Source organism: Anser cygnoides, chromosome 2, assembly GCF_040182565.1.
Source record: "Anser cygnoides isolate HZ-2024a breed goose chromosome 2, Taihu_goose_T2T_genome, whole genome shotgun sequence".
NCBI classification, from domain to species: Eukaryota; Metazoa; Chordata; class Aves; order Anseriformes; family Anatidae; genus Anser; species Anser cygnoides.
The window spans coordinates 98,722,372-98,749,956 of NC_089874.1; the positions used below are offsets into that span (position 1 = coordinate 98,722,372).

General features: G+C 36.9%; 1 protein-coding gene across 3 annotated transcripts in view; it reads right to left on the bottom strand.

Annotated features, from left to right (window-relative positions):
• Positions 1-27,585, bottom strand: part of LOC106036018 (dynein axonemal heavy chain 5-like) — a 151,916-nt gene that overhangs the window by 38,928 nt on the left and 85,403 nt on the right. For all 3 annotated transcript variants that reach the window (XR_010829567.1, XM_066992676.1, XM_066992678.1), the window contains exons 56-66: positions 25,543-26,207; positions 24,824-25,104; positions 24,253-24,468; positions 21,421-21,588; positions 14,512-14,730; positions 12,604-12,780; positions 8,218-8,412; positions 5,169-5,324; positions 4,731-4,913; positions 1,320-1,490; positions 562-940 (exon numbers count right to left, since the gene is read on the bottom strand). Coding sequence is in view for 2 of the 3 variants with exons in the window: in XM_066992676.1 (XP_066848777.1) it covers positions 562-940; positions 1,320-1,490; positions 4,731-4,913; positions 5,169-5,324; positions 8,218-8,412; positions 12,604-12,780; positions 14,512-14,730; positions 21,421-21,588; positions 24,253-24,468; positions 24,824-25,104; positions 25,543-26,207 (2,810 nt within the window). In the remaining variant the exon portion in view is untranslated. The remainder of the gene's footprint in view (positions 1-561; positions 941-1,319; positions 1,491-4,730; positions 4,914-5,168; positions 5,325-8,217; positions 8,413-12,603; positions 12,781-14,511; positions 14,731-21,420; positions 21,589-24,252; positions 24,469-24,823; positions 25,105-25,542; positions 26,208-27,585) is intronic.

Consider the following 27,585-nt stretch of genomic DNA (forward strand, 5'->3'; position numbering starts at 1 on the left):
CTCCACCAGAACTTTATAAATTTTACCAAAACTTTTCTTTGTCATTGTGTCTTAGCAGTGACATGCAGAGGCAGCATAATGTAGTGGAGCTGACATATAACAATGTTTTACAATATGTAACAAATTTCCACTTTTTTATGCTGACACTTTAATATACAGAGTTCTAATGCATTCATATGCCTGCTCGCCAGCAATAAAAAGAGATTTTTTCTGACTGTCTCCAAGCTCACAGATGAAGGTATGTGGGAACTGAAAAAGAGGTACACAGGAGAAAATCACCCAGCCTCTTACAAAGTAATGTTTTTTTCTGTTATCCAATGCAAAACAGTTAAATAGCCTTATAACTGATCTTAGCATTATTTTGACAATGAATAATCTATACTGTTCATTTTGTTAAATTTATATTGTAAACCTCTGTTGTGCAATATACATGCATTCATTCACCAGTTAAAAATCATCGCTTCTACTGGATACAATATATTGCTATTGTAAGCAGTGCAAAATCTGAATTAGGCAGTTCACAGTCATATGTAAATAGAGCAGATTTTAAAGAGAAATTACCTTTGATCAGTGTTTCAAACTCATTGTGCGAAATTTTCTTGGCCTGCAAGTCAATCTTCAGTGCCAGAAGCAATGTAAACAGGAATCTATGATTTTCATACAGCCCTCGAACTGTATACTTGAAGACTTCATAGGTGAGATGCTCAATTACATATAGTACCCTTTTTGCTGTGATCTGAGATTTCTGAGATCTTTCCACTGATAGATCAAAAATGCCAAGGAATTGCCGTAAGGATGTTTGGTACATGACATTAACCAAGCTCATTTCCACAATTAGGAAATAAAGGATGCTACCACGACCAGCAACAGGCCGATACTCTTCACGTGCAGTGTTGATTTTCACCTCTGTCTCCGCTGCTACACTTAATTTTTCACTGACCTTAAAATTAATTGAAAAGACCATGCAGATTAAGTCACGTCACTTTTGATTTATACTGCACAAGCAAAAGTAAAAGGTCTTGATTAAGATCACATTTGTATTTTTAGTCAAGCTTTGCTTCAATCGGTGTTCTAACAGAGGCATTGTGTCTTCATGTGTTCGCTTGCAAGGTATGTCTGGAATATGCGACAGTATCCAGGTAATAGTTTAATTCTGCAATATTTTTATGATGAAAAATGGTAATGTTTCTACCATTTATTTGTTAAGAAGTCAGATGCTACATAGCAACTCTAAATGGAAAAACAAAACCAAAAAAAGGATCTTCCTACAGATAATCTTTACATTTACAAAATGTATCTGCAATGTACTCAATATTCACCTCTTCTGCTGTTGTTTTAGTGATTCTTAGGACTTCTATCAGAGACTCATCTTCAACCAAAGAGCCCTCTGTACTGGTTAGACGAAAGAGTAGATTATCTTCAAGTTCCTGCATTTTCCTCTTGTTAGATGTCACTTCCTCCATCAGTTTGACTCTTTCTGCCTCCAGTTCCTGTATTCAGAAAATCAGAAATGTTCATTAGAATATTTGAGATTAATTCAAAGAAAGATGCCTTAAATGACACAGAAAACATGATTTCATGTATGATAGATTGCAGGGTTTCCTGCTTTTTCTGTAGTATATAACATTTCTGTATTTTAAAGCAATTTATGTCTACTACATTTGTTTGACCGATGCAGCACACTGAGGAGTGAAAAAGCATTTGAATTGCCCCAAAAAAGCTTCTTCGTGGTAAGATGCATAAAGCACTGAAACTAGTTTCCAATGGGAAATGATAAGAGTCATATTACATTAAGTTCTTAAAATTAAATCAGACAAAGGACTGAAAAATGCATTCTATGGACCGATTTTACATTTTTAGGGAAATTGACTGGATGACCTTTTCCTTTTCTAATTTCTATTATCCTGTGACTTTGTAAGATACACTCCCCTACTGCTTAGAAAATAGGAAATACTACAACAATTATTATCTATGTGATGTGGAATTTTTATTCTATTTCTACAAGACAGGCAATGGCAAGTGAACAATGACAGACAAGTCAACACAATGCCAAGTGAAATGAAGCATTTATATTGCACAGTCCAACACAGCTCAGAGACACCCTTGCCGGGTACCTTTATTTAATCAATCGAGTCAACCTTTCTGTAAGGAAAAGGCAGTTAATAATACCAGTCTACCTACACCTATGGCTTCAGTTTATTTTCATTCTTGACAATGTGCCAAGTTAGATAAAAAGAAGATGTACACAGTTATAGAGTACAGGAGAGGCTCTCTTGTATTTCAAAGGAGGAGTGACAAATTTATTCACTCTCACAAACTTCTTATTTGGAAACTGTTCATAATATATTCTAGGGCTATATTATGTACCTCTGTGGAAGCTACAAATAAACATGTCCTAAAAGAAGAGAATGATTTAAGCTTCAGTCATTCAGATTCAGTTTCCACATTTTCTCCTCTTTCATTAACACAAACAAGATTAGAACATGCATTTAAGTACATACTTAAATTCTATTTATGGACAAGTTTATCTTAAGCACAGACACCCCACCCATTCTATTTGTAAGCCTTTAAAGTGTGTCTTTCAGAAAATAAGCAAATATATCAGGTGACAGGCTTTTTGTTATTTAGGGAGTAAAAACTTTAAAGCTGAGAATAATAAATACTTCTTTGATCATATATGCCGTTGATGACTACAACAGTCTTTAAGAATGCCTTGGCTCCTTTAATCTATTACTTTAGCTCAGTGATCAGAAATTTGTCTTCTTGTTTGTAACAGAGAACTTGTTTTTCAGATTCTCTGTTAATGCTCTGTCTTGTCTTTGAACTAAATTTATCAGAGGTCCATCAGCTTTGGCTATCTGTGGCAGGACATTTTTCTGTTACTGAGACAGAAGAGACAGAACAACCGTGATTTCTTCATATCTGCTAAATGAATAGGTTAATAAATGTGGATCACCAGTAACCATGTCCCTGTGCAGCAACCAGTGCTAATACTAAACAGGTATTACCCTTGCAGTTCCCTTCAGCTGATGCATAGCACATCCAGTGCTATTCATCCAGAATATTTTTCAGAAGAATAGTTTTTTTTTTCCCAAAATGCAATCTAGGTGTTACTACATACATTCAATAAGAATGCTGTACTAGATTTGTCTAGGAAAAACAATAACAAACAACAACAACAAAATTCACAGAGGGTCTCTGTGTGGAGGGAAACTAAAGGGTACTCATACCACTTTTTATTTGAGATTTTAAAAGTAGAACTGCTTATATGCAGGCCATGAGAAAGCACTTTCACTTCTGTCTTGAGAAGAGGGATTTAAACCGCTGTCTCTCATCAGAGGTCTATAATCACCATGCTACAAGTAGCTTAGCTGGGCTACTCCCAGACGCTCCTGTTGATGCTGTTCAATTTTACTTACATAGACATCTACTGGAGTAAAGATTAAAAGTTTTACACCCTGAGCACTTGTCCCACGCTGCCTGTGGATAGCTTTTCCTCATTACCTGCTGTTGTAACTTTCTCAGTTTTCATGAAACAATTCACAGGAAGTTTGGGCATAGCAATGACTTTCTCGCCTCTGGTTGGGACCATCAGGCTGAAGGAAAGTCTCTTAGGCTTGTCTGTACGTCAGAAAATGCTTGTATGAACAAAAGGGAAAGATGTTGGTTGGAGAAAGTGACAGCACCACTAAAGCACACTGTCTAGAACATGCTCTTGCAAAGTGGAAGGAGGAGGAATGAATTCCCTTAGGTGGGGAATGGCTCTCACATAAGCAAGCCTGTCTGTGTTATTTACTGGAAGCAGCAGCTCTGCTAACCTATACCTTAATCTTTGTTACTTTCCTCACAAAAGTGCAGTTATGAAATGTTCCATTTGAAATAAATAAGCTGTTCAATTTGCTACGAAATGCAACTTCTTTGCTTTCACTTTAATGAGAAAAGAAACAAATATTTCATTTTAGTGTAATTGAACAATACAATTTATTGGTTGACTGCCACAGTATAAAAAAAATAAAAGATTAAAAAACTTGTCCCCAGTGCCTGTAATGAATTGACTTCTAAGTTTTTGGATAACTAGGCTGTTAAATTAGATCACACAAAAAGAAGTAAGAACAATTTAAGAATAGGAATCACATTATTTTGGAGGATGGATGTCTCAGATTTTGTATTTTGAAATAAAACTTCTGAGAAACACCTGGGAGATTTTCTTCCTCACATTTTGCTTACAAAAAATCAATGGAAATTTTAGTAGGAGCAGGGTCAAGTCAGTGCTGAAGACTCCTTAAAAATTTCATATCTCCTTGCACACTAGACCATGGCTGGCAAAAGTAGTATGAGTTCATAAGCATTTTTTCATCTAATTCAAATTAAGTTTAAAAAAAGAATTCAGAAATAAAAGAGTTTTCTGACTGAACAAGGAGCATTTGCTATACATAAAGGAATAAAGATGCTTCATATATGTCATGTATATGCCTGTGATGCATTATTAATGAATAATTTTCTTTTTTCTCTTTCCAAGGCCAGATCTTAAAACAAATGTTTGTTGAGGTCTCCCCATTCAATTAAAAAACAGCTCCACATTATCCTTCAGCAAAAACACAGAAAAATAAACTTAAATGCGCATTTTTGTTCTTGCATTTAATTTCAGCCAAGACATAAAATATATATATTCACGGTGCGAATACTGAACAATTCTTCCCTCTAAACAAATATTGCAAATTACTAGATACCTGTTTTTCCGTGAGGATGACACGGCCAAGGAGCTGATCTTCCAACCCTTTCATAGTAACAGTAAAGTCAATCACTGTTGTTCTTGCACTAATTTCTGGAGTATATGCAGGATTAGCCAATTTTGTTGTCATATAAAGAGTAAACCCCTTCATCACATCCACCTCTTTGTCACCTACTTTCACCTGAAAATAAAAAAATGACTCAATTTTCAAAAGTAATTTCATCCAGTGAAAAATAGATACGATCTTTTTAAAAAAAAAGAAAATATTTACACTTTTAAAACTTTCTGCTTAAGGGGAACAAACAAGAAAACTCAGTAGTTCATTGCTGATCTTTTTAAGTATTGCAGAAATGTGAATCTCTACATCATCCAGACTATCAGATACCCGACATCTGTCCTACTGTCTTTTTACTTTCATGTTCACGATTCATCTTACTTTGTGTGATGAACCAGATTTTATGAAGTTTTTTTCCAGGATGTTATCTAGAGCAGGATCAAGTTCCTCTCCAACATCTTCTATTAACAAAGGTCGGCCAAGGGACAGGCTGTCTTCTATATGACTTCTGAAGAACTTGTGGTTCATAGCTGTAACCTAGGAAGGTTGGTTCACAATATAGCATGCATTTGCAAACACAAAGAAAACAGTACAAAATGTGTTGCAGTATTCAGGAAGAATATTCCTCCTGGGATATCTACACAAATGATTACATTCTAGGGAGCAATACTTGCCTCTTCTGAAATGAATGGAAGTTTTGCTTTAAGCTTAACAGAACAGAGGATCACACTTCCTGTTTTTCTTCCCTGTTGTCTGTATATTTAGTTATCAGTCTATCTATCTAATTACTGTAGCATCTTAATACCTTTTAAGTATTAATGGATTTATGTTCAAAACACTAATGTGAAGCAGGTAAATACTTATAGGGTTCAGTCAGGAACCAATCTTACAATCTCGTATCAGATATTGAATTTCCAATAAAGTTTCTATTTCACAATATCAAGTCTTAAAGTTACTAAAAATCACATAGACTCTTTATCATTTATTTATAGTTAATAATTGTAAGATATACCTTTGAGATGAGTACTGGATAGCCTTTCCAAGCATCTGTTATCCCATGATTTTTTAATATTTTTTTTTAACCAGAAAACAAGCTAGGATAGACATGCTTTTTAAAATAAAGTACCTGTCTTGAAGGGAATACTCTTCGAAAAAGGTATAATTACAATATCTAGAGGCAAATTACATGGGTTTAAAACAGTGTATTATTTAAAAATTGGTTCTGTATTCCACCACTATGTACTTTTAGCTTTGTTGTAACATAGGCATACTTGTTTCAACCAAAACAGTGCAATTTTAGTCCAAATGAAACTGAGGGATGAAGTTAGTGTCTGACTGACCAGGAATATAACCCTAACAAGACCACAGCAAAATACAATATGCCAGATGTATAGGCATAATCTAAACACTTGGATATTTAGATTCTTGACATAACCCTGCTCCTCCTGGACTTTACAGGGGGAGAATTCAGATTCTTCCAACACAGCTGGCAGCTGAAACAAGATGTCTAAAAGCTCATTGCTGGCTGAATTTTCATCAAAAAAAAAACCTTCCTCTGTATCTAGAGGTTGCACGTGTGTGTATTCAAAGTCACATAAATTTTGAGAGTACCCTTCAGGACTCACAGATTTCATATGCTGTATACTTGTGCATAGTGACCACAAGGCAAGCCTGGTAGACACTATTCTGTTACCATCACCTATAGCGTACAAAAAGTATGAATAGGGGAAAGAAGAAATCTGCCAGTCTTTGCATTGGTGAATATGCAATTACTGGACCAGAAAACGGAGGCTCAATGATGTCCATAAGTGTGTGCCAGCAAGTGGCTAAAGCAGCCACCTGGAAGGTAGGCAAAACAGGCTCAATGTCACTTTAGGGAGGGAACTGAAGTTGCAGCTGGAAGGACGCTTTAAACTACTGGGGGAAAAGGTACAACATGGTAGAAAGAGTCAGTACAGGTCTCTAACTCAGGGAGAGTTACTGTTGTCTCTCCTGCCCTAAGCTTGGCAGCTCTCTGAAATCCTGAGTAGGAGATGCAAGTCTCGAGAGCAGTGGAATAAGAGATACATTATTCTGTCTATTATTTCCTGTTCAGAAATAATATTCACGTGAGCTTTTCTTGACCTAGTTTTTGGGGGCCAAAGTAAGGTCTAATGTAATTTAGAGGAAGCCATGTAATCTACCGTAAGACAATAGGTTTCACGCAGTCACAAACTGCCTGAATCATTTTGTGACTAAAATTCTCATGTTTTAGGAGAGCTTTTTCTTTCATATTTTTAATAAAGACATCTATTTTTTCAAGATCTTTGAATATTCTCTATTATTTTTTCTCTCTTCTCAGGTAATACTTCCTGTTGCTAGCTATGTTTCTATACCATTTTGTGAGCATGTTCTATCTACCAGAAAATGCATTTAATACGGGATTGAATGCTGGGCCTTTCTTAAGGGTGGTAGAAAATATAAGTATAGGCCCAGCCATGGAAGGTTAAAGATTTAACTCATGACATCACCATGATGTAAACAGCTCTCTGGATATTCCCGTTCTTACCATCTTTCTCATTTTTTTCCTTATCCACCACTCTCATTTTGAGTAAAGGTAGTATACCAGGGTATTCACGTGATAATCTACAGTTGTAGGAAAGATTTTATACTTTAACAACTAAGTCTTTAGTATCATGCTTGATCTGGTCTGAAAATATATTATATTTCTAGATCTTTATCATGATCCATCTTATCTTTATTGGCATAATAAAGTGTGGAGGGTAGGCTGATTGTAAGGAAAAAAAAAAACGTTTTGAATAAATAGAAGACAGAGATCCCAAGCAGGATGCACTGCTAGACAGAAACTGAGAAAGGTGGATAAAATAAGCAATACATATTTTTATCACATGCATGTAGTCATCGAGATGCAGCTGAAATTTGGACTCTGTGTTTGATATGCCTCAAATATCACCAGATTTCCATTCTGCCTCAGGCTGCCATGCTCCTTTTCTAATTCCTCCCTTTTTCTTTTCCCTATTGTCATCTGAAAATGCTCACCCTAAAGTGTTATACCCATGTGGCATTGATTGTTTGATACTCTCTGGTCTTAGTTTTGCAAGTCATTTACTTTTCCCCTATATTTCTCTTTCTCTATGAAAAGTAATTTAAAAAATAATCATAAAAATACATATTACATAACAGATAATACCAATTTTCTCCTGAAACTATCTCTCTGGGAAACATCAAAGCAGTACAAGTTATTTCACCCTGATACAGATAGGTCACAGATTTTGCATCAGTCTTATTTTAATTTCTGTCTAGCCGTATACCAGAAACATCAGATTCAAATTATCGTAACACATGGGCAAAATAAGATGGAAAAATAGTTTGCATTGCTAACTATGACATGAAAGAACAGACACATAAAAATTTTAAATGAAGTATTTACCTGGAGTCCATTATTCTTTTCCTTATTTTTAATCCAGCTCTTTCCTTGACTTTGTGGATCAATCAGCAAAGGATATCTAGATGCTTTGGTGACAATGATGCCATTCTGAATTGAAAGGTCATCATTTGGAAGACCCTGGAGGTTCCATTCACCAACAGTAGCATTGTCAACAAGCATACCAGTAATATTCAGGTCCTAACAGAAAATACGTAATGACAAAATTACTAGCAGTTAGAGGAGTTAAACTAAAATGTTGGACGGAAGGCTTGCATTCTTATTCTGATCACAATGCATGGTAGAATGTTTTTGGTAGTTACTGTTTATCTTTCCTTTCTTCAAAGATCAGTGACTAAACCTTTGAAGTGGGGTAATAGTGAAAGCGAATTCTGTTCAAGCTTTGAGGGTCTATTAATTCTTAAAAGACATGAATGGCACCATAGAAAGGGACCAATAGCATTGGAGAAACTCTGAAGCCAGTTCAATATCTAATGACAAGTTCATTTTGGTGTTGGCAAACTCTTTTCTTGCTAGGCTGAAGGCCTAGGAAGGCTTGTCTCTGTCAGAAGAGCTTCATACTGCTATAAAGTTGTAAAGTGCCTTCCAGCCATGTACACGAGTATGGGATGGCTTGTGGGTGGACTGAGAGGAGAAAGAGGATATATGTTATGGACTTGAACCATGGGCTATCATGGAAAGTTACTGTTGCTATGGTCAGAACTCTTCCCAACTCATGTATTTTCCTAAAGTTTGATTGCCCCTGATGACCAACCTGCTTTATTTTATTCACTAGGAACAGTGACTGGCCTCTCAAGAACGTGTATGTGAGGAAAACAGTGCCTAAAATCATAAGTCAAGCTCTTTAAAATAAAAAAATAAAAAATAAATAATAACAATAATAAATTTGTGAGTTTAAAAAGAATAAAATTGAATGATTTTTATTTGCTCCTTTCACTTTTCACTCAAGAATTCTAATTTTTTAACCTTTCTCTACAAACATGTCTAAAAAGAAACAAAAAGCCTGGGAATCTTACAAAAATCACATAATTTAGCAGCTGATGCCTAAGACAAGATTTCAAATATTGTAAGACTTGTGATAATCACAAGTTAGTAATATCAATGGTTACAAGACTCAAAAGCTTTTTTACCTCTTTGATTTTTTTTTTCTCTTATTATTGAAGAATTCGAATTAAGGAGCACAAGCCATTTTCAGAAGACAGAAACTTTAAGAATCCAGTTTCCAGTTGTGAAAAGGACAGTAGAGAATTTAATAGCCAAAATTTTCAGCAATCAGAACCTAAAGCCATATAAGCCATATTTAGTTCCTAAAGCAGATGAGTAGGGTCCAAAAAGCTTTTACTTTCTTTTTTATTAGTAGTAGTATTTTTTTTTACTGCAGGAGGAAGTTTCAGACTCTGAAACTTATTTAAACGCCTAACTACAAAGACAGATAGCTAATTTTAAACAGCTCTCTAAATTGTTATGCCTAAATGACTCATACACCCACAACCAGTTAGTCTGTGACAAAGTAAGGCAGATGTCAAGCCTTTTGCTTGAACTGCAAAGCTGCTTTCTTTCCTGTGGTGTGAAGTACCAAGAGAAGCCCATCTGCTGCTTTTTGTGAGTACTTAATTCACTGGAAAAAAAAATTAAAACACTATTCCATACACTGTCATTGAAATCATAGTCCTGTCCTTAACAACAGCTATCTAAACAGAATGGTAATTACGGTTTGAAACACGTTAATTATGACATTCTGTATCTAGTCTGTCTATATGAGAAAAGCAGATACATTAGCAGCACAGAAACAATCAAAAAGTATTCCTCAAATTTTGAAGGCTGCATCTTAGTGGTAATGTAGTCAGAACATCTTCTTACAGAGGCAAAAATTCGGTTTGTTCTTTCTTTCTCTGTAAGGATATTTTACATCCAAGTTCTCATCCTTAAATGGCAAGAATCTTGACAGATATTCCCCAAGGTAAGTAGCTTTTAAGAACATTATGTACAGAGTTTAAGAAAGAGCCTCCTTGGGATAAATGTATGTAGGGGAACTCCCATACCACGCTGGTGAAGAATGTTGCCTGAGACTGCACTGTTACCAGTACTTTATTAATAAATCCATCCAGGCCTTACATACTACTTTTCATCAGGAGCTCTCAGAAAGCTTTGCTGGGTAGGTCAGAATCATTAATCTTCATACATCATACTATATACTGGACTGGGCTGTGAGGTTCACTCTGCCAAGTCAAGGTCAATCACTGTTACGAGAAGCACTATCCACTGTGTTTTCAGTGTCAAATCCCCCAAGAACCTGAAAAGAAGATGCAACAGAAATAGGGATCTACCTTCAACTTTTTCACAATGATGGAGCCATGTGTGTACACACGTTGCTCACTTATTCCCAGCAATTTCCAGCAGCACCTGCTCTTTCAAAAGTTTTGAGAGCTGAGGACAGAAGCCTTTTGGGCTCAATGCCTCCATTCCTGTACTTAGAGTAGGAGAGATTCCCTGAACTATTTCTTGCCCTTCACTGCTGGAGAAAATGTACACAGGAATTGAGAAAACCAGGTGGAAGGGGACAGAGATTAGTCAGAAAGACAGTTTTGATTATTATGGTTAAAATTCTTTCTTCCACATGAATCTATCTTCCAGTTCTGAGGAAGAATATTAGACAGACCTCCACAAAGTCATGGAGTAGGAACAAGGCTAGTGCAAACATATGTACCAGAAGAACTGCCAGATCTTGCACTCTTGGGACAGACGGTTGGCAAAGGAAAGAACAAGGTTCATGTAAAGGAACCTGTCCTGTATCATAGTCCCTTCACAGAGGTTGCTCGCTTCATTAAAGGTAGTACATGATGTGTTCAGGGAACTGAAGCTGCATGGTGGGACATCACCTCAGATGCAATTTAGGCCACCACTGCCCGCACAGACTTCAGCCAGTTGAGGAGCAACTGTAATAAACTCACAGAGAACAGCCTTACTGGTGACAAATCTACACGGATTAAACAGTTGGAGAAAGATGAAATGGTAAAACCAAGCTTTTAAAAATGCAGTGGTATTTATTTTATATTTTTTTTTCTGTTTTTAACTTAATCATTTCAACAAGACATTTCAAATGAAACTGAATTAAATGGTGTGGGGAGACAGCAGAGGGTGTGACAGAAAGGCATTAATTGCTAATACATGGGTGTGCAGAGGTAATATTTCCTGATTCAAAACTTATAATAGTCTGTGCTATAACTGGGTGTAAGAGTATTTTTTATGTCAATCAAGAGTTTAGCTATACTAAAACTAAAAGTGAAGTGCGAAGCTTGAAAAAAGAAAAAACTGTTTCCATTTTACAGATATTTTTCTAGCAAATTAGATTATTAAAATGTTGTACTTAAGAAAGCCTAAATGAAAATAATGGAACTTTCTATTTCTATTTCTACTAGTTTGTTGTGCTTATGATTTTACATATTAAGAATAGTATGTTAAAGAATTTCTGATGTAGTCTGTCAGTAATATGAAATATATGAAAAAAGCCTTTCATCCAAATTACCCTTTCTATTTCAAATTCACAGTTCAGAGTGAAAAATGGACATCTAGAGAGAGAACAGATTTTTAGTGGCAGCATGTCAGATTGTAGGTGGTAGAAGGGGAAAAAGTATAAATCTTGCTGTGCCCCTGGAAGTTGGTTGGGGTGTAACTCCCAGCCAGATGAGAAGCCGCAGACCAATCTCTCCACCTCTGTACCATCCTGTGGGCCTAACATGGGAGGCTGCATGGAAAATTCTATGGGCACGGCAATACCAGTTTTGGGGTGATATTCTCAAACAAATATTCACAAATTATTCATTATAAGGTGATGACTTAAAACATTGAGGGAGATGGGTATAACTGGTGTTTTCTTCCATATGATTATTTTCTACTTTCAGTAAATGCTAGATGTAGCTGATTTGCTTTACTTTATGACTGAAATCATGGACACAACATAGTATTTGTGAAAAACACCAACTATAGGGGAAAAATCTGACTACTTGATGGAACCCCTTATATTAAGGTAAATCTCTTCTAATCTGGTACATTTGTCCTCATTTCCCATGTTATGCAATATTCTTCAAGGGCATCACAACTCAGGTACCCTCTCTGTCTTAGATTTGGCAGAGCCTTGTCCTATGCACTAATCTTGTGATGCATGAAAGAATAAAGAGGATTTTAAAACATATTTTTTAGAAGCTCAGTTGTCAACTGTACAGAATTGTTATTTATTTAAAAAAAAAGATGGAATATGACAGCCAGTAAATAAATAATCTTTCAATTAAGTATTTTTATGGAATGGATTGCTCTTAACATTATTTCTCTCCAAGGTAAAGAATAAAGTTAGAACAAAGCATGAACACATACATTACTGTATGGAATCTTGTTGTTGTTCATCTCTTTCTTCCACAACTGGAGCAGCAAATTCCTGTATTCCTGATTGAAAGGTCCAGAGTAAGAAAGAAATCCAGTGGCCAGAAGGACATTCCCCACTAAATTAGTAATTTGATTTTGAAAGTTTTTGCTGCTTTCTGTCCAACGAAGCTGTATGTAAAAATATTATAAAAAAGTTAGACTAACCAGACACAAACCTAACATAAAGATCTAATCTAAGAATCTCTTTCTTTCTTTCTGGTAAATAACTGTTCTTTGAGCCTTGAGTATTTTTGTCTTTGATCCTTTTCAGAAGTAGAAGTCTTCTTGAAAGAGATGACAGCCTCCTAAGTGGGGAATAAGCATCTCTGCCAACAGGCTGGCCAAAATGGTAAGGAGGGTTTTGAAGGAGGAATGAAGACAAGGGAGACGATGACCAACAATCACGTGAGGAACTGGAGGTTTGCCAAGTTGGCAAACAAAATGTGGGGAGTGGTGTATATAGTAGGGACATAGTAATCAGTAAAACAGGGCTGAGGGAGGACCACCTGAAGCAATGTCCACACAAACAAGGAACTGCCTACCAGACAGAACTATAGGATAGCTTTCATACTGTTTCTGGGAAATTAGCACAGCTAGGCACCTCTCTGAAATGTTTGCACACTGATGTGCACAGCATGCAGAACAAATACAAGGAATTGGAGGTATGCACACAGCTGCAGAGTCATGATCTCGTGATGATCATGGGGACATGGTGGTCACTTTGAGCAGGGAGTTAGGATTAGATGATCTTTGGAGGTCCCTTCCAATCTCAATTATTCCATGACTGTTATTATCTGAATACTATTTTTGAGCTTTACTTATTCATTTCTCTACAGTTTTCTATTCCCTTCTAATCACTCTGCACGCAATCTTGGTCAGGACCTGCACACTTTAAACTGAGAAAATACACATTTAACCAGTGCCATTTTTGCCCAAGACTCCAAGTGCTATATACAGTCTCTTATTGTTTTCTCTGAATTTTCAAAAGTAGAATGAAATAACAGCTCTTACAAAACCTTTTAGCACAAAGCTTCAGAAAACCCACAGTAAGGCACTGTAACTCCTGTTTTGGTGTTGATCTATAGATTTAGAAGTTCACTGAAAAATATGCCAAAGCATCTAACATTTTTGACTAATACAGTTTGAAGCACATCTATGCAAACAAACACTGATGTCCAGGCCTTACAGGATTCAATGGATGAAGTCAAAGCTCTCAGCAGTTTTGACTGTGTGTGATTGCAAGTGAGGACTTATCAAAGGAAATAATCAGCCAATAAAAACAAGACTATCCTGCTTCTTCTGGAAACCCTCAGGTTCCATTAGAAGCTGAAGACAGAAAAATCTGCATACTTTCCAACTTTCATACTGAAAACTTCAAGCTCAGTGCAGAGGATAATGATTAGCCCATAATTCTGTGAAAGGTTCCAGTAGCAATCTGAACTTAAAATATAATTCAGAAAATTAGTCAAGCTTCAAATTGCTATTCTTGAATACTTGGTGAGAAAAAGAGAGTAATCCTTCTTATGAATATTTTAGGGCAATTATTTAGGTTAAACCTAATTCCTCTTACTAATGCTAAGAGGAATTTGGCTCCCTGGCTTTAAATTTGAACTTTATCCCAATATGAGTCGCATGATATGACATAAAACATTATACGTAAGAATTCAGTTAACACAAGAAATTGTTTTACTTTGATAGATAGAAGGATTTTAAAAAAAATAATAACTAAAATAAAGTGCTATATGATATCAAGATATCACCTTGCCTTGAATTTCTAGAGCACTACTAATGATGATTATGGAGTATTCTCAAAACTAGCACCAACTCTGTTCTGGAATCCTACTCATAATGTGCCAGTACCTTTTCTCCACCTAATCCTTCTATCAGAGCTGTGGCATTGTTCATCTTCCTTCTGCAAGCCTCAGCATCGTCAAGTAAGGCCTGCTTCTCTTTCATAGCTGTATCATACATGGCTTGTACTTGATCCAGTTCCATCTGCTTCTCATCCAGCTGATTTTGTGCGTTATTCAGTTCAGTTTGAGCAGCTGCAAGTCTTCCCTCTTGTAAGGCTAGATTTGCCTACAAGCATTTTGAAGTAAAGGGTAGTTAATACCTGTTATTTGGCATGAGCAAATGACATTCGTCTAGTGGCACATACTGTATGGGTACTTTTAAAAATAATACATGCTCAACATGACAGCAGTTTTTTCCTTTTTATTATTATTCAAGGCAATCTTATAATATTTTAATAATATTTTCAGAATGATCCATTAATCACACAATGATTAATGATTTGTAATCACAATAAACTTGAAATAGCTGTATACTAGATATATGAGGCAATGCATACAATGTTTTCTGTGATATTTCCTCAGTGCAGAAGAAAATTAAGATTGTTCCTCATGGACTATAAAATAATAATAATGATAATGGAAACTACTCTTCTTCTCTCTTTTCCCATCAATTACCTCTACAATAAAAACATAACAAACACATTTTTTGCTCCTCGGGAAACTAAAGCTTTGGAAACATTTCTTATGTCTCTATGAAAATTTGAATGATGAGTTGCCAGTCATTTAAATTTGGCCTCTTCGTTTCTGTATGCCTACCAGAAAAAAAATAAAAAATAAAAAAATAAAAAGGTAACCAGAATGTGTTTCCAAATAGATGTTTGCAAAGGATTAGAAATTCACAAAATTCTTATGAAATTCACTCTTACACATAAACACTGTTTCCATTTGCTCTGAATATTTAAAACACTTGTTTAAATGTCATGTATCTTATTGCTAGTTTTCCTGCTCTAAGAGTTATGAAGATGGAAACCAAGAATCTGTAAAAATGTTTTACTACAAATATGAAACTTGACGCTCATATTACATCACAGCAGAAGAGGAACAGAACAAGGAATGTACGGGATGACTCTTAGTATAACTTTGGGTTGGTTTTTGACATTGTATCTTGACTAAACAGATACATTTAATTCTTATCAAAATATGCTAAATCAGATTTTCCAAATCTTCTTGCTTTGGATAAGAAAATAGAAAAAGAGAGGAGCCAAGATCACATTTTGAGATTTAGTGACACTAAAAAAAATGGAGCATGGAGAATTTTTGAAATCTGAGGATTTTTAAAATCTGGTGGATTTCAAAAGGCAGTTCTACAAGGAAGGAATTAGAGAGGCATATCTGCAGTAACCAGCACAGCAGTACGACTTCAGGAGTTACATTTCCAGAGAATAACATTGTCAGCAAAAATATATTTTCCTGTAGCCACTGTGTCTGTTGACAGATCCTAGAGATAAGCAAATATTTTATAATGGAGATAAGCCAGCAAAATGGCCACTCAAAAACTATCCATCATATAAGGAGGCTAAAATATTTTTATTCTACTGTTTATCAAAGAGCACATTAAGTAGCATCTCCTAGAGATAAACACTGTTAAACCAGCAGACCAGTGAGTCTTGTTAAGACCCAGCTAAGCAGATTTCAGAACCACCGATGTTATTTTTTTTAATGAATCTGGAACTCCCAGGAAAAGCTTAAACACTACAGGAGCTCTGAGCAGGTGATGTAGTCTTCCTCTGCAGTGTTCCTCCCCAACAGAGGATGGCATAGGGGGTGAGGTGAGAGAGGGAGAGACAGTCCAGAGTCCTTTCTGCATGTCAGGAAGAAAGGCCCGACGACTAATGTTTTAATAGGGCAATGTCTCAATAAGACAGCAATAAAAAGAGGAATATAGATAGTGGGCAAATCTTACATCCCTTCAGACGCTGCGCACCCCATGTTTGTGCAGCATTGAATGGGGCCTGGATGGATTTTCCCATAGCATGTTGTGCAGAGCAGATCCTGTCCATGGAGAAAAAATACCTCTCTTCTGGTCATTCAAGCAATCACATACTCCTCTTCTTATTGTCTTATTAAAGCAGTTACCTTATTAAGCCATTTGTTGTTGGGCTTTTCTTACTGAGTTCCAGAATATCCCCTTCTCTGCCACCTAATCTCACCCTCCCCTGGTGCAGAACACCCTCTCTTATCTGTGAAAGCCACGGATGGGAGTAAAAAATGTTATGACACCTTGTTTCACCCCCAGCTCACAAATGGCAAGGTGAACAGGGAACAAGATCCTTGGAGAGCTGGGAAGAACAGCTGAGGCAGAACAGCTGGAAAAACAGGGAACTTACACCTGGCTGTGCAGATTCATATTTCACCTTGGCATTTATCACAGCTGCACGTGAGCCCAAAAGAAACGAATGGTCATGTGAATTCCCAGTACATAAGAGCAATGGTGCCTCGTAAATACAAAAAGCCAGATCTCCATACAGCAATAAACAACCCAGAAAGATGCAAAAGACAGATAAAACAGACTTCCCAGTTCTTAAAAGCTCCTAAAAGGCTTTCAGCCTTGAAGATGTTGGCACAATGAAAAAAATACTTCAGATGAGTGCAAAAAAAATCTATTGCAGTTCAACATGAAAAAATCCCCAAATTAGTTACTTAAGACTTTAAAGGGATCTCTAGTAGATTACTTATTATAAGAAATAATGTTATAGACAATTTAACTAAGGTTTTCAGTCAATTTTAGGGTAATCATCCCAAAGTAGTAATACATATTGGTATAGGTTTGATTTGTAAGTTGCTTACTCATATGTGATGAATAATGGTTGGTTGCACAAGAACGAATGCCAGCATACAGGAGTAACCAACCTATGTGATTCCCCAAGGCAGAGAGACTACTTGCCTCAGTTCACGCTGTGGAATCATCACTATTTGCTCCCTCCCTTCCTTTCTTTCCAACTCAGTTTTTGAAAATGACATGGGTATAAACACTGCTTTTGTATAGACATCACTAGTAGGTTGGCTGGCAGCTTGCTGCGCAGTTTTGCCACGAGAGCAGAAGGCAAGTTTTGCTGCCAAGGAGAATCTTCTGAGCAAGGAGGCTATTACAGTCACAAGCAGCTTCTTACAAAGGTTTTCAGCCAATTAGTGGAGAGAACAAAATGTGTCTCCCAACCACAAAGAACCACTGTGGCCTTTCTAATTTTAGTGGCATTGCTACGTGAACAAGCTTCATCTCCCTGCATCTCCCTGAGTCACACAGCAAAGCAATGATTCAAAATTTGTTCCAGTTGGATGCAGTGTGAAAGCCTGAATAAATGGATTTTATGTGAATGAATCATGAGGATGCGAGACATGAGATCCACACTGTGGACAAGGGAGCTACATTAGAACACTCCTAGGCTTGTGTTAGAACTGCAGCTTCAGCCTTTTCTTGCCATTGGCATTGTGGGGAACCACACAAAACCTCTCACATCTGCTCCAGCGAGTGCCTCCATCCGCTCTGCCTCTGTTTACACAGTACAAGTATTGAGACAGTACCTGTGCCAACAAGAGGCACAGACTGAACTCCAGGATGCCTTCAGAGAGGACTTCATAGCAGGTGGTGAGATGATCTTGCCGCTCTTAACCTTTTTTGTATTCCACATAAAAACAGGAAAAATAAACAAGTAATTACTATCTACAGCTTTACTATTAAATTAAACATGCCCAAGACCTCTCTCTGGCACTGAGGTTTACAAGAGTAAAACAGCTCACGTTGAACTCTTCCAGCCTATTAAACAGCACATTGCATGCAAACAGCCTTGTGAAAATGGTTCTTCGAAAGGTGCCCAGAGACTGCTGAAAAAGTACTGCCTCACCAAGGCCAAATTCACACTAGGGATCATTAAAACAATTTAATGATGAAGATGATCACAATCCAGTGTCTAGAAAATTCAGTAGCACTGTTTAATTTATTAGTATTGACATAGCCTTAAGTTCCTCATTGATTCATTGCAAACTCAGTTTTGCAAAACACTGAGTATATCTGGTCCTGATCCAAGAAAGCATTTAAATAAAAATGTTGTCCTCAATGAAAAACCTCACATCTTTAAATGCTATCCTCTCTCATGAATGGAATGCCTAGACCAACCCCTGATTGCTGTGAAGCGCAACTGATACTTAGTAAATTCAGGAAATGTTACTGGAAGTGTTCTGTGGATGTGCTGGGTGACCATCTTTGCCTTGTTTTTGCAGTCCTTTCCTGGGCACGTGGCATCTGACTGACACCTCTTCATGGAAATGCAATCTCAAGCTGCTCCTGACCCAGGTCATTGAAGATTTTTCACCTAGACACCCCACTGGTTTTGTATCATCTTTCTCAGAGCCTCAGTATCATGAGAAGGTTGGATTCATAGTTAGGGAAACATTAAGCAAGCATATACACAGGTTTTGCAGATATTCCAAGGCCCATGTTTTCACATCACCAATCTCAAAAATGTATTACACATATCTAGGTATACATATATACATATGTACACATGCAAACAGATCCATGCAGAATGACACTAACAAAATCTTGGTCTTAATTTCTTTGCTATCCGCAACCATTCTTTGGGATTAAAACAACCTCTGAAAGGCATGGAGATCGTGCCTCTTTTCTGCTTTTCACAGCCTCTAATAGCTGTTGAAAGATTCTTAGTTTTTTCTTTTCACAGTCACATGTCCTGGCTCTGATCTGTTTTGCTAGGTGATCTACTCCTCCCCTTCACTCCCACAGTGTAAATGCTTTCCTTCCACAGTTATTGTGGGCCTTGAACCCAGACACAAATGCTTGTCTTCCTGCCTGGTAGGCATCACCTTGACAAGGACACTCTTATTTCCATGGATGACCCTCAAATTTTGATACTCCTTTGCTGTTACCTCATCCTGAGGTGAAATGCCACTTATTGACTCCTGTGGGTTTTAGTTCAGCATGGAGACAAGCAAAAGGAGAAAAGGCAACAGAGTCACATATTTAAAACAGCGCTTGATATGGACAACCCTCTGTATCAAACAGAATTTATAAACTACAGACAAACTTCCCTTGATCATCATAACAGCCTAAGGAAATCTTAATTAAAATCATTGGAGACATCTCCAAGGGAAATTATACCCTTATACACAGTATTTTAATTGGAGGCTCGCAGAATCACAGCTAAAGCCAGGGCCTCTTCATTCTGCTGCCGTGTTCTTCAACTAATAAATAGCAGATGGTGTTTCTGTATTACCAGGTTAATCCAGCAGGCTTGCTTAGTAGATAACAAACTAGAAAAGAACAGCTCATGGTTATGTTGAAGGTTTATAGGAAAGCAGTACACACATGCTGAATGCTGTATGATAAATCATGCTCCACTGTATTTCCAGGCAACATTTGTTTGTACTTGCTGTGCTCAACTCTCACTTGTGATCCTTAGGCTGCAGACCGCGTATCTAAAGAATGTAGGTATCCATTTCTAGCAACGAATTCATCTTTACACTTTTGCACACCATACTTACTAAGATATAAGTCATTATTAGTCACTTTTCACAACTTGTCACATTTAAGATTAATGAGGCACTGTGTCTCATTTAAGATGCAATTAAAAATATATTGGATGGAGTTGAAGGGGGTTTGTCTCCTAGAACAGCTGTTAGGAAAAAGCAGCTTAATTCACTCAGTAAACCTGCTTTTAATACCGGATGATGTACCCTGTGGTAGTCCTTTATGCTATCTAATTGTACATTTATTTTCAATTATTTTCTTAGCATCACTCCATTGCTTGCCCCAACATCTCCTTTAAACATCTCCTCGCTCTTATCATCTCCAGTTTTAAAATGATTGTAACTATTGCCATACCTGACAATAGGCATTATTTTGCCAAGAAATGCATGCTTAGCTTTTTATCACCTCCAGTGTGACAAAATGTAAATACTTGAATATAAAATTAAATGTATATGTAACCTTAAATCATGTATAATCAACTAAAAACCACAAGAGCACTTCTGCAGCTTTTACAGAGTTACATCAGAATATTAGTCCACTATCTTCCCTAGGTCTTTTGTCTTTTATAGCTCTCAACAGATGCCTTTCAAATTCTGTTTTCATTAGAGAACATCCCATTATTTGAATGTTGCTACTCACATACCACAGAAATACAGTCTTCTCTATCAGTAACTTGAATAAAAAATATCATGCTTTTAATGAATTCAAATTAGATCTATTCAGATATACTAAAAGAATATGTGAAGAGTTTTGAATATAGAATCGACAGACTGACTTATACGAAAGGAGGCTGAGCATAACTACAGTGAAAACTTAACCAACTGGTATCTATTTCTTTAGAAAAGAGCACTAAAATCACCTGCAGAAGCAAAGATTATAAACCACCATATTCGAAGCTATTTTATTTTTTAAATATGCTCATAAATGAAACATTTGCAAGACAATAAAACTGTCTTTAGCAGTGCAGCTGATCACATTCTATTGTATTACTGTGAAAATTTCACTGTTCAAACAGAATTCTATGCCAGGTGACTACTTACTTTATTATATATACAATCACTTGTAGCAATTGACACTCAAAACTTTTCTTAGAGTGCTGAATTCCTGCTAAATTCACTAAAGAATACTTCTGCACCAAGAAAGGTCTCTCCTCTCCCAGATTCTACCAAGACCATGATGACCATACTCTTTCCCAGGTCAGTAAAATGGAGGGAAAATTCTCTTGAAACAGCAATGCCTGGCACCAAGGCCGAGAGCAAATACACAATCAGTATCTCTCACTTCACAATAGCCAGGTTGTATAAAGAATCTGTGCACTAAATGCTCCCATTGAAATGTAAATCATTATCTTTTTTATTCAAAATAATATTACATTTTTTCTCCTCAACCATAGTGATCCCTCAGAAAAATGAAACAAATAATAAGACATACCTTAAGAGGAAGGACTTCTTTATTAATACCATAGAAGTAAGCCATTGCTTGTGTCCATGAGCAAAGACCTGCTACATTTCCACACACTTTTTTAGCAGTCTCCAGATTATAATCCTCCATATCCAAATAAGGCTCTAAAAGCTCCACAGTTTCTCCTGTAATTGAGTCCTAGTCAATGGAAAGGAAGAATTATTTTTAAATGCATTTTAGAATAAAGTCTGCTTCACAGAAACATTTTTATTTTTAAAAACATGATGCCACCACTTCTTACAGAAGAACAAAACATTTTTCATGAACAAAACACAGCTGTTGTCTTTTGCTTTCATAAAGGACAGAAGATTAGTTGGTGTAGGTTTTTTTTTGTGTGTGTGTGAACTGTAGTAAAAAATAGCTCCAACTTCCAGGTTGACTAGAGTTTACATTTAATATCCATATCTGACCCATAAGATTTGCAGACATTACTCACACTGGCTGCTCCATGACAACTTAAACTAAGTTATTCCCACTAGAGCTCTGTACCTTCTTTCCTCTCCCCCTCAACATCAAGATATGTTCTGGCCACATCTTTAATGCCTTCACCAGTGCCCAGTGAACTAGATTGGAAGCTAATATGACAGGAATCCAAACCAGCAAACCAGGGATCAGTTTTCTTCTAGGTTATTTCCCTAAACCAGCTCACCATGGCATTAGACATACACCAGCATGAACACAACTGAGGTAGTCCAACATGAAGCTTGGGGAAGGGAAAAGGTGAAACTCTAAGGCACTGACTTCACTTCATTTAAACTACCCATTTCCTTAACTGTAACTGTGACTTCTTTCAGCTGTTCACTTATTTATTCTAATCTCAGATTCTCTTCTCCCACCACAGTCTGTTGAAAATACGAAAAGCCAGATCTTTTATGATGGTGGTTAATCTATAATTACGCAAGTATCAGAAGAAAATGGAATTCATCTCCTTAAGCAATGTATAGAGTAGAAGAGCTTATACAGAGCAACAATGGTTGCTTAACAACAGAAGCATTAAGAATCTTCCTTTTATAGGCAATGTTTTAACATGCTTTTTTAATAAAAATCATCCCCCATTCATAGTGTTGAGCAATGTTTTGCTCTTTTCCTGGAGATATGTATCAGAAAGGACAGGCTTGTGTTTGTCTACTAGCTACTATAATAATAACTAGCTACTATAATAATAACGAAGACATTCATTACACTACTCTTAAAATCACATATGGCAATGCTTTCACTGCGAGTATTTTTATTCTCCTATTCAAAATTACCATTTAGCAAGCTGACAAGGGTGAAGCAAAGACCAATCAGAAGTGGCCTAAATTTCTGGTCAAGAGTTTGAAAAATGTCATGCTTTTCCTTTTCAGTAATGAATTTTAAACCCAAGGAGTTATTTCATCCACTGATCTTCCTTGCATAAAAAATAATAATTAGGAAATAGCAGAAGTCTCACCAAAAAAAGCAAGCAGTGTAATCTGCTCAGAACTCCAGACTCGATAGCCCTCCTTCTCATATATACTCAATCTTAGAAACAAGAAATGAGGCGGGAGGGCTGCATGCGAAGTACCTCATCAGAGACAGAAATAGTCTGGTGTTCCTCGCCACATTCATCAATATCACTTCCTGCAAGAACTCAGCCCCAGGAAACTGTTCAAACTCTAATGAGTAAAGTTTAGTGTGTTGCAAACTACTAGCAGGAACACATACAGTATTAATAAGTGCCAAAACTGGAAACCTCCTGAAGGAGTAAGCTTGAGTAAGGAGTGTATAATTAGTCCCATTATCTTTAAACTAATTTCCTCCACGTACTTGGTGAAGATACCACTCGGAAAAGTGGCCATATTGACAGCCCCAGGAAGAGACTGTCTACAGAGGCAGTGCAAGTTTCCTCATGCTGCCTTGCCAACATGGCTCACAGGGAGAAACAGCTCCTGGGGATAGTGAGAATCATGGTTGCAAGCCTCATCTGCACAACAAAAACACCCCAGTAGCTTAGAAAAGACATCAGCAAAATGCACAGCTGAAGCTCATTCACGAAACAGTGCACAAATGAATAGAGTTTTCCTCAATGTTGCAGAAACCAGAGGTTTTGCCAAAAACCTGCTCAGTTTTCTGGATTTTAGAGTTGGGCCATGATTTTGCCATCCCATAGCCCAGCCTTGGTCTTTTTCTGGACTAGCTATAAACGACATCTTTCTTCTCCTCCCTGAAGAGAAATTCACCTTGCACCACAGTCCACTGAATCTTAATGTAAATGGGGCAGGTTTCTGTCCTAACAGAAGTAAAAATCTGTATTTTTCTTACAGTTGATCGTTCTGCATTTTACTAAAATAGCCCCAAAAGTTCCCAGATATCTCAGTATTTTTCCTAACAGGATTTTCATTCTCTTCCATATTTCTTCCTAGCTCCTCATCGAACAATTCTGAAGATGGCATGCAAGCAGGTCTAGTAGCAGTGAAGATGGTGAGACAACTGAAAAAAAAAACAGTGAGTTCTTTTTAGGAAAATTCCTACTGAAGAGCAAGAAAACTGCCTGAATAAAGATATGATTGAGCTCAGGATTACATGCAGTGTTTGGGATATTTGTGTCTGCCATTGAAACTGTGTGACCCAGGAAAAAGATTACGGAAATAAGGAAGTGAAAATGAAGAAGAATACAGTCACAAAGTTATCTGCAACTGCAGGTACATAATACCTAACGTGTTTCAGACTACCTATGAACTTCAGTTCCTGTAGATGATAGAGCACATATAATATGAGGACACTTCCACATGATCTCTAAAGATTGTTATAGGAGTAATAATGCTACTAACATCTTCTTACCTTCTGAAAACTAAGCAACATGCTAAGAAATCCTGAATTATTCATTAGCTTCAGAGCTTCAGTCCATGATGGCTTCACACCTGGGCGCTCTTGATCAGGTGTTACTGCGTCTATTTTTCTTTGGAATAAAAGTAGCACACAATCCATAATTCGCATTATCAAGTGAGGAGGTTTACCCAGTTTGCGAACAGTTGCAATGTCAGAAGGTTTTATTGTCTGAAAAATTAGGGAACAAAATAATAATTTATTTAAGCCATCACGTGACGGTAGAGAAAGATGTTTGGGGGGACTGCATATTTAATACAACTGCTGCAGTTTTGCAGGTTCCCCAGAAGCAGTACTGCAGAAAGCTAGCACCACTAAATGACCCACTTTATTACCTGATAGTAGAGGAGATATTGCTCATCATACCTCTCCACTGCCTCAGTTTTTTGGCTTTTTCTACAAGGATTAGCAGGTCACTGCTAGTCCTTTCACTTTATTTTAGTTTATCAAATCAGAAGCACAAACCAAAATATTCCACGAACAGCAATAGCTAACTAAATGTACATTCAAAATATTCAATTCTGACCTGCAGGGCTGCCTCTGCTTCTTCCAATGCAGGTCTTGCAGCTTCAAGTTTCTCTTCTGCTGCTGCTTTATCAATGGCAATGTCATCCACAATGGCCTGAGCTTTGTCTTTTACCTTTTGCACTTGCATTTTCACCTTTTCGGCAGCTTGGGCTTTCATTGTTACTTCCAATAGAACTTCATCAGCTTTTCTTGAAGCCACAGCCAAATCTTTCTCCTTCATCACCAGCTCTTTGGAGAGCTGATTTACTGAAATCTCAGCTTCCATCAGTTTTGCGAGACCTGTGTAGAATAAACTCTATTTTAGTAATATGAAGACATGAGAGAGAAGCCTCAGTGATCTAGATACTTAAAATACGTCACTCAGATTCATATTTAGGAACCCCAGTGAGTGATGCCATTTGTTGAACACCAAAATTAAGCAGGGATAATATTTATTCACTATTTAAAACGATTTGTTTTTCATTTTATGGGTAAAAGTCTTCAGTATCTGTTACTTGATCATTTGTTTACATTCAGGAGGTAATTCTTCACTCAGAGAGTGGTGAGGCACTGGAATAGATTGCTCAGAGAAGTTACGGATGCCACACATCCACAACTTGAAAGTGAGCTCACAATTTAAACCCATAAGCTAACTTTCTAGGTATGTAAGCATCTACACTTTTACATTCTTTTATTCAATCTCTTCTCAACTGAAAAAAAAAAAATAATTTACAGTACCTGTTCTCATACGTTCAGACAAACTTCCAACATTGGCAAATTTATCTTCATAAATAGTTTTGTAGCCTCCAATGAAGGACAGGTAAGATTTTGGAGTCACAAATGTTCTGCGCCTGTATCGTTCAAAGTATTCAACACATTTTTCAGCTACAATATCTTGAAATGTTCCCATGGTGTTAACAACACTTTGTTTCACTTCATCTGTGCACTCGATATGGTAGGAAACTAAAAAATGCTGTGCAACTGCTACAAGAGCATCTTTAGGCCAGCACTGGAACCAGTCCATGGTACAGCCTGAAATCAGACCTGGAAATTTAAGTGCACGAGTTCTGAATTTTTCCCCAACAGGAGAAAAGCAAAGAACCACATGTAAGTTATTTCGAACTCGAGTAAGAAAGTAATCATAAAGATTTTCACCAGTGGGAGTACGCCTTGGGTATTCCTTCTTCATTGCTGGTATCAAGTCTTGCGTGATTTCACCTATTTCATCTCGTGCAAAAAGATTCGAGACTTCGCCTGAAGCCAAAACATTGTTCATGTACTCAAGAAAAGATTCATCTCTGATTTCGTTGTCTGTGAATATAAAGACAATGCCCTTCCCTTTTTGCCCAGCAGTGCGGTACAAGATTTTCAGATCATCCATGAGGTTACTGGTGGCATATGTTCTGAGGTAGAAAAGGATTAAAGAAAGAACAAAAATGAAAGATTATTCTAGGAAATATCTATCATCTGGCTCAGTTTACTTAGGTAAGATAAAAGATATCTTTTATCCTTTATCTTACTTAGGTAAGATAAAAGTCTACATATGATATTAATACTGTATCTCCTGCTTTCATTTTTCAGGTTTCTTTCTTAAATATTTTCTTTCTTAAATATTTTCCCAAAGTAAATGATCAGTTCTAGATCTAGTTCAGTTGTAGACTGAAGCTCTTTATTAGAACTGAAGGTTAGTGTGGCTGGATTAAGTTGTCAAGTATGCTCTGCTGCCTGTAGCCATTACATAAATACAGCTGTATTATCTTTTGAAGATATTCAGATCAAGTTAAATGAAGTCACTAAGAGACAAGAATAACCACCACTAAAGTTTTTACTGTGCTATTTGGTTTAACTGAAATCAAAGGATGTGTTTGAACATTATCACTTGAGCTGATAAACTCCACTGTGAATGGAAACCATGACTCGTTCATTCATTATGCCTCTTGTAGCTGGCGCATACATATATGTATGATTCTGATAAAAGTCCATGCAAATTCAGCTACAGTTTTCAGATTATGCAGTATCAGATGAAGCAAAGTAAGGCTACTAAAATGGCAGATTTTGTCCATTGTGTACTTAGACTATTACATTGCTGAATTTAGGAAGCTGGTTTTTTTGAAAAGTTTCTTATTTCCAAGAATCTCTTCAAAGCCACGAGTAATACTTGCAATACATACAACCCATTACTCAGTGTTAGAAAACAACACTGTTTTGAAATTAAATATGCCATACAGAAAGTCTCCCAGCACTCTTGCAGCTCCATCTTAACACTGATCTACAAATACCCCTAATGCAAGCACTGCAGAACTTGTACAACAATCCAACTGTTCAGTTTGCAAGTGTCAACTACGGTTATTACAGTGATTTGTGGTATTCTGATAAGAACATGAATTTCTCCACTGAGTCAGAATAGCAGCCCATCTAGCTCAATACTCGTAACGCTGGCAACGAGAAATGCTACTTGGAGAGAATACGAGCAAGCATCCACTCTTCACTGCCCATTCCTTTCCTCCCCTCCCCACTCCATATTTACAGCCATTGTATTAGGAACATTAGGAATGTCCATCTTGTCCTTTCAGTATCCATTTTTAAACCTGCTTCCTCCACAGCCTCCTGTGGCAAGTTACAAAAGATGACTATTTACTTTGTAAACACATGCTTTCAGCTACTTGCTTTTAGCCCACCTCTAGATAGCTTCAGCAAATGAACCTTTTCTAACCTATTCTGTGACTCTAGGCTTTTTTTCTTTCCCTCCTTTATTTTGTTCTTTCCTTCTGCCTCTGGGAC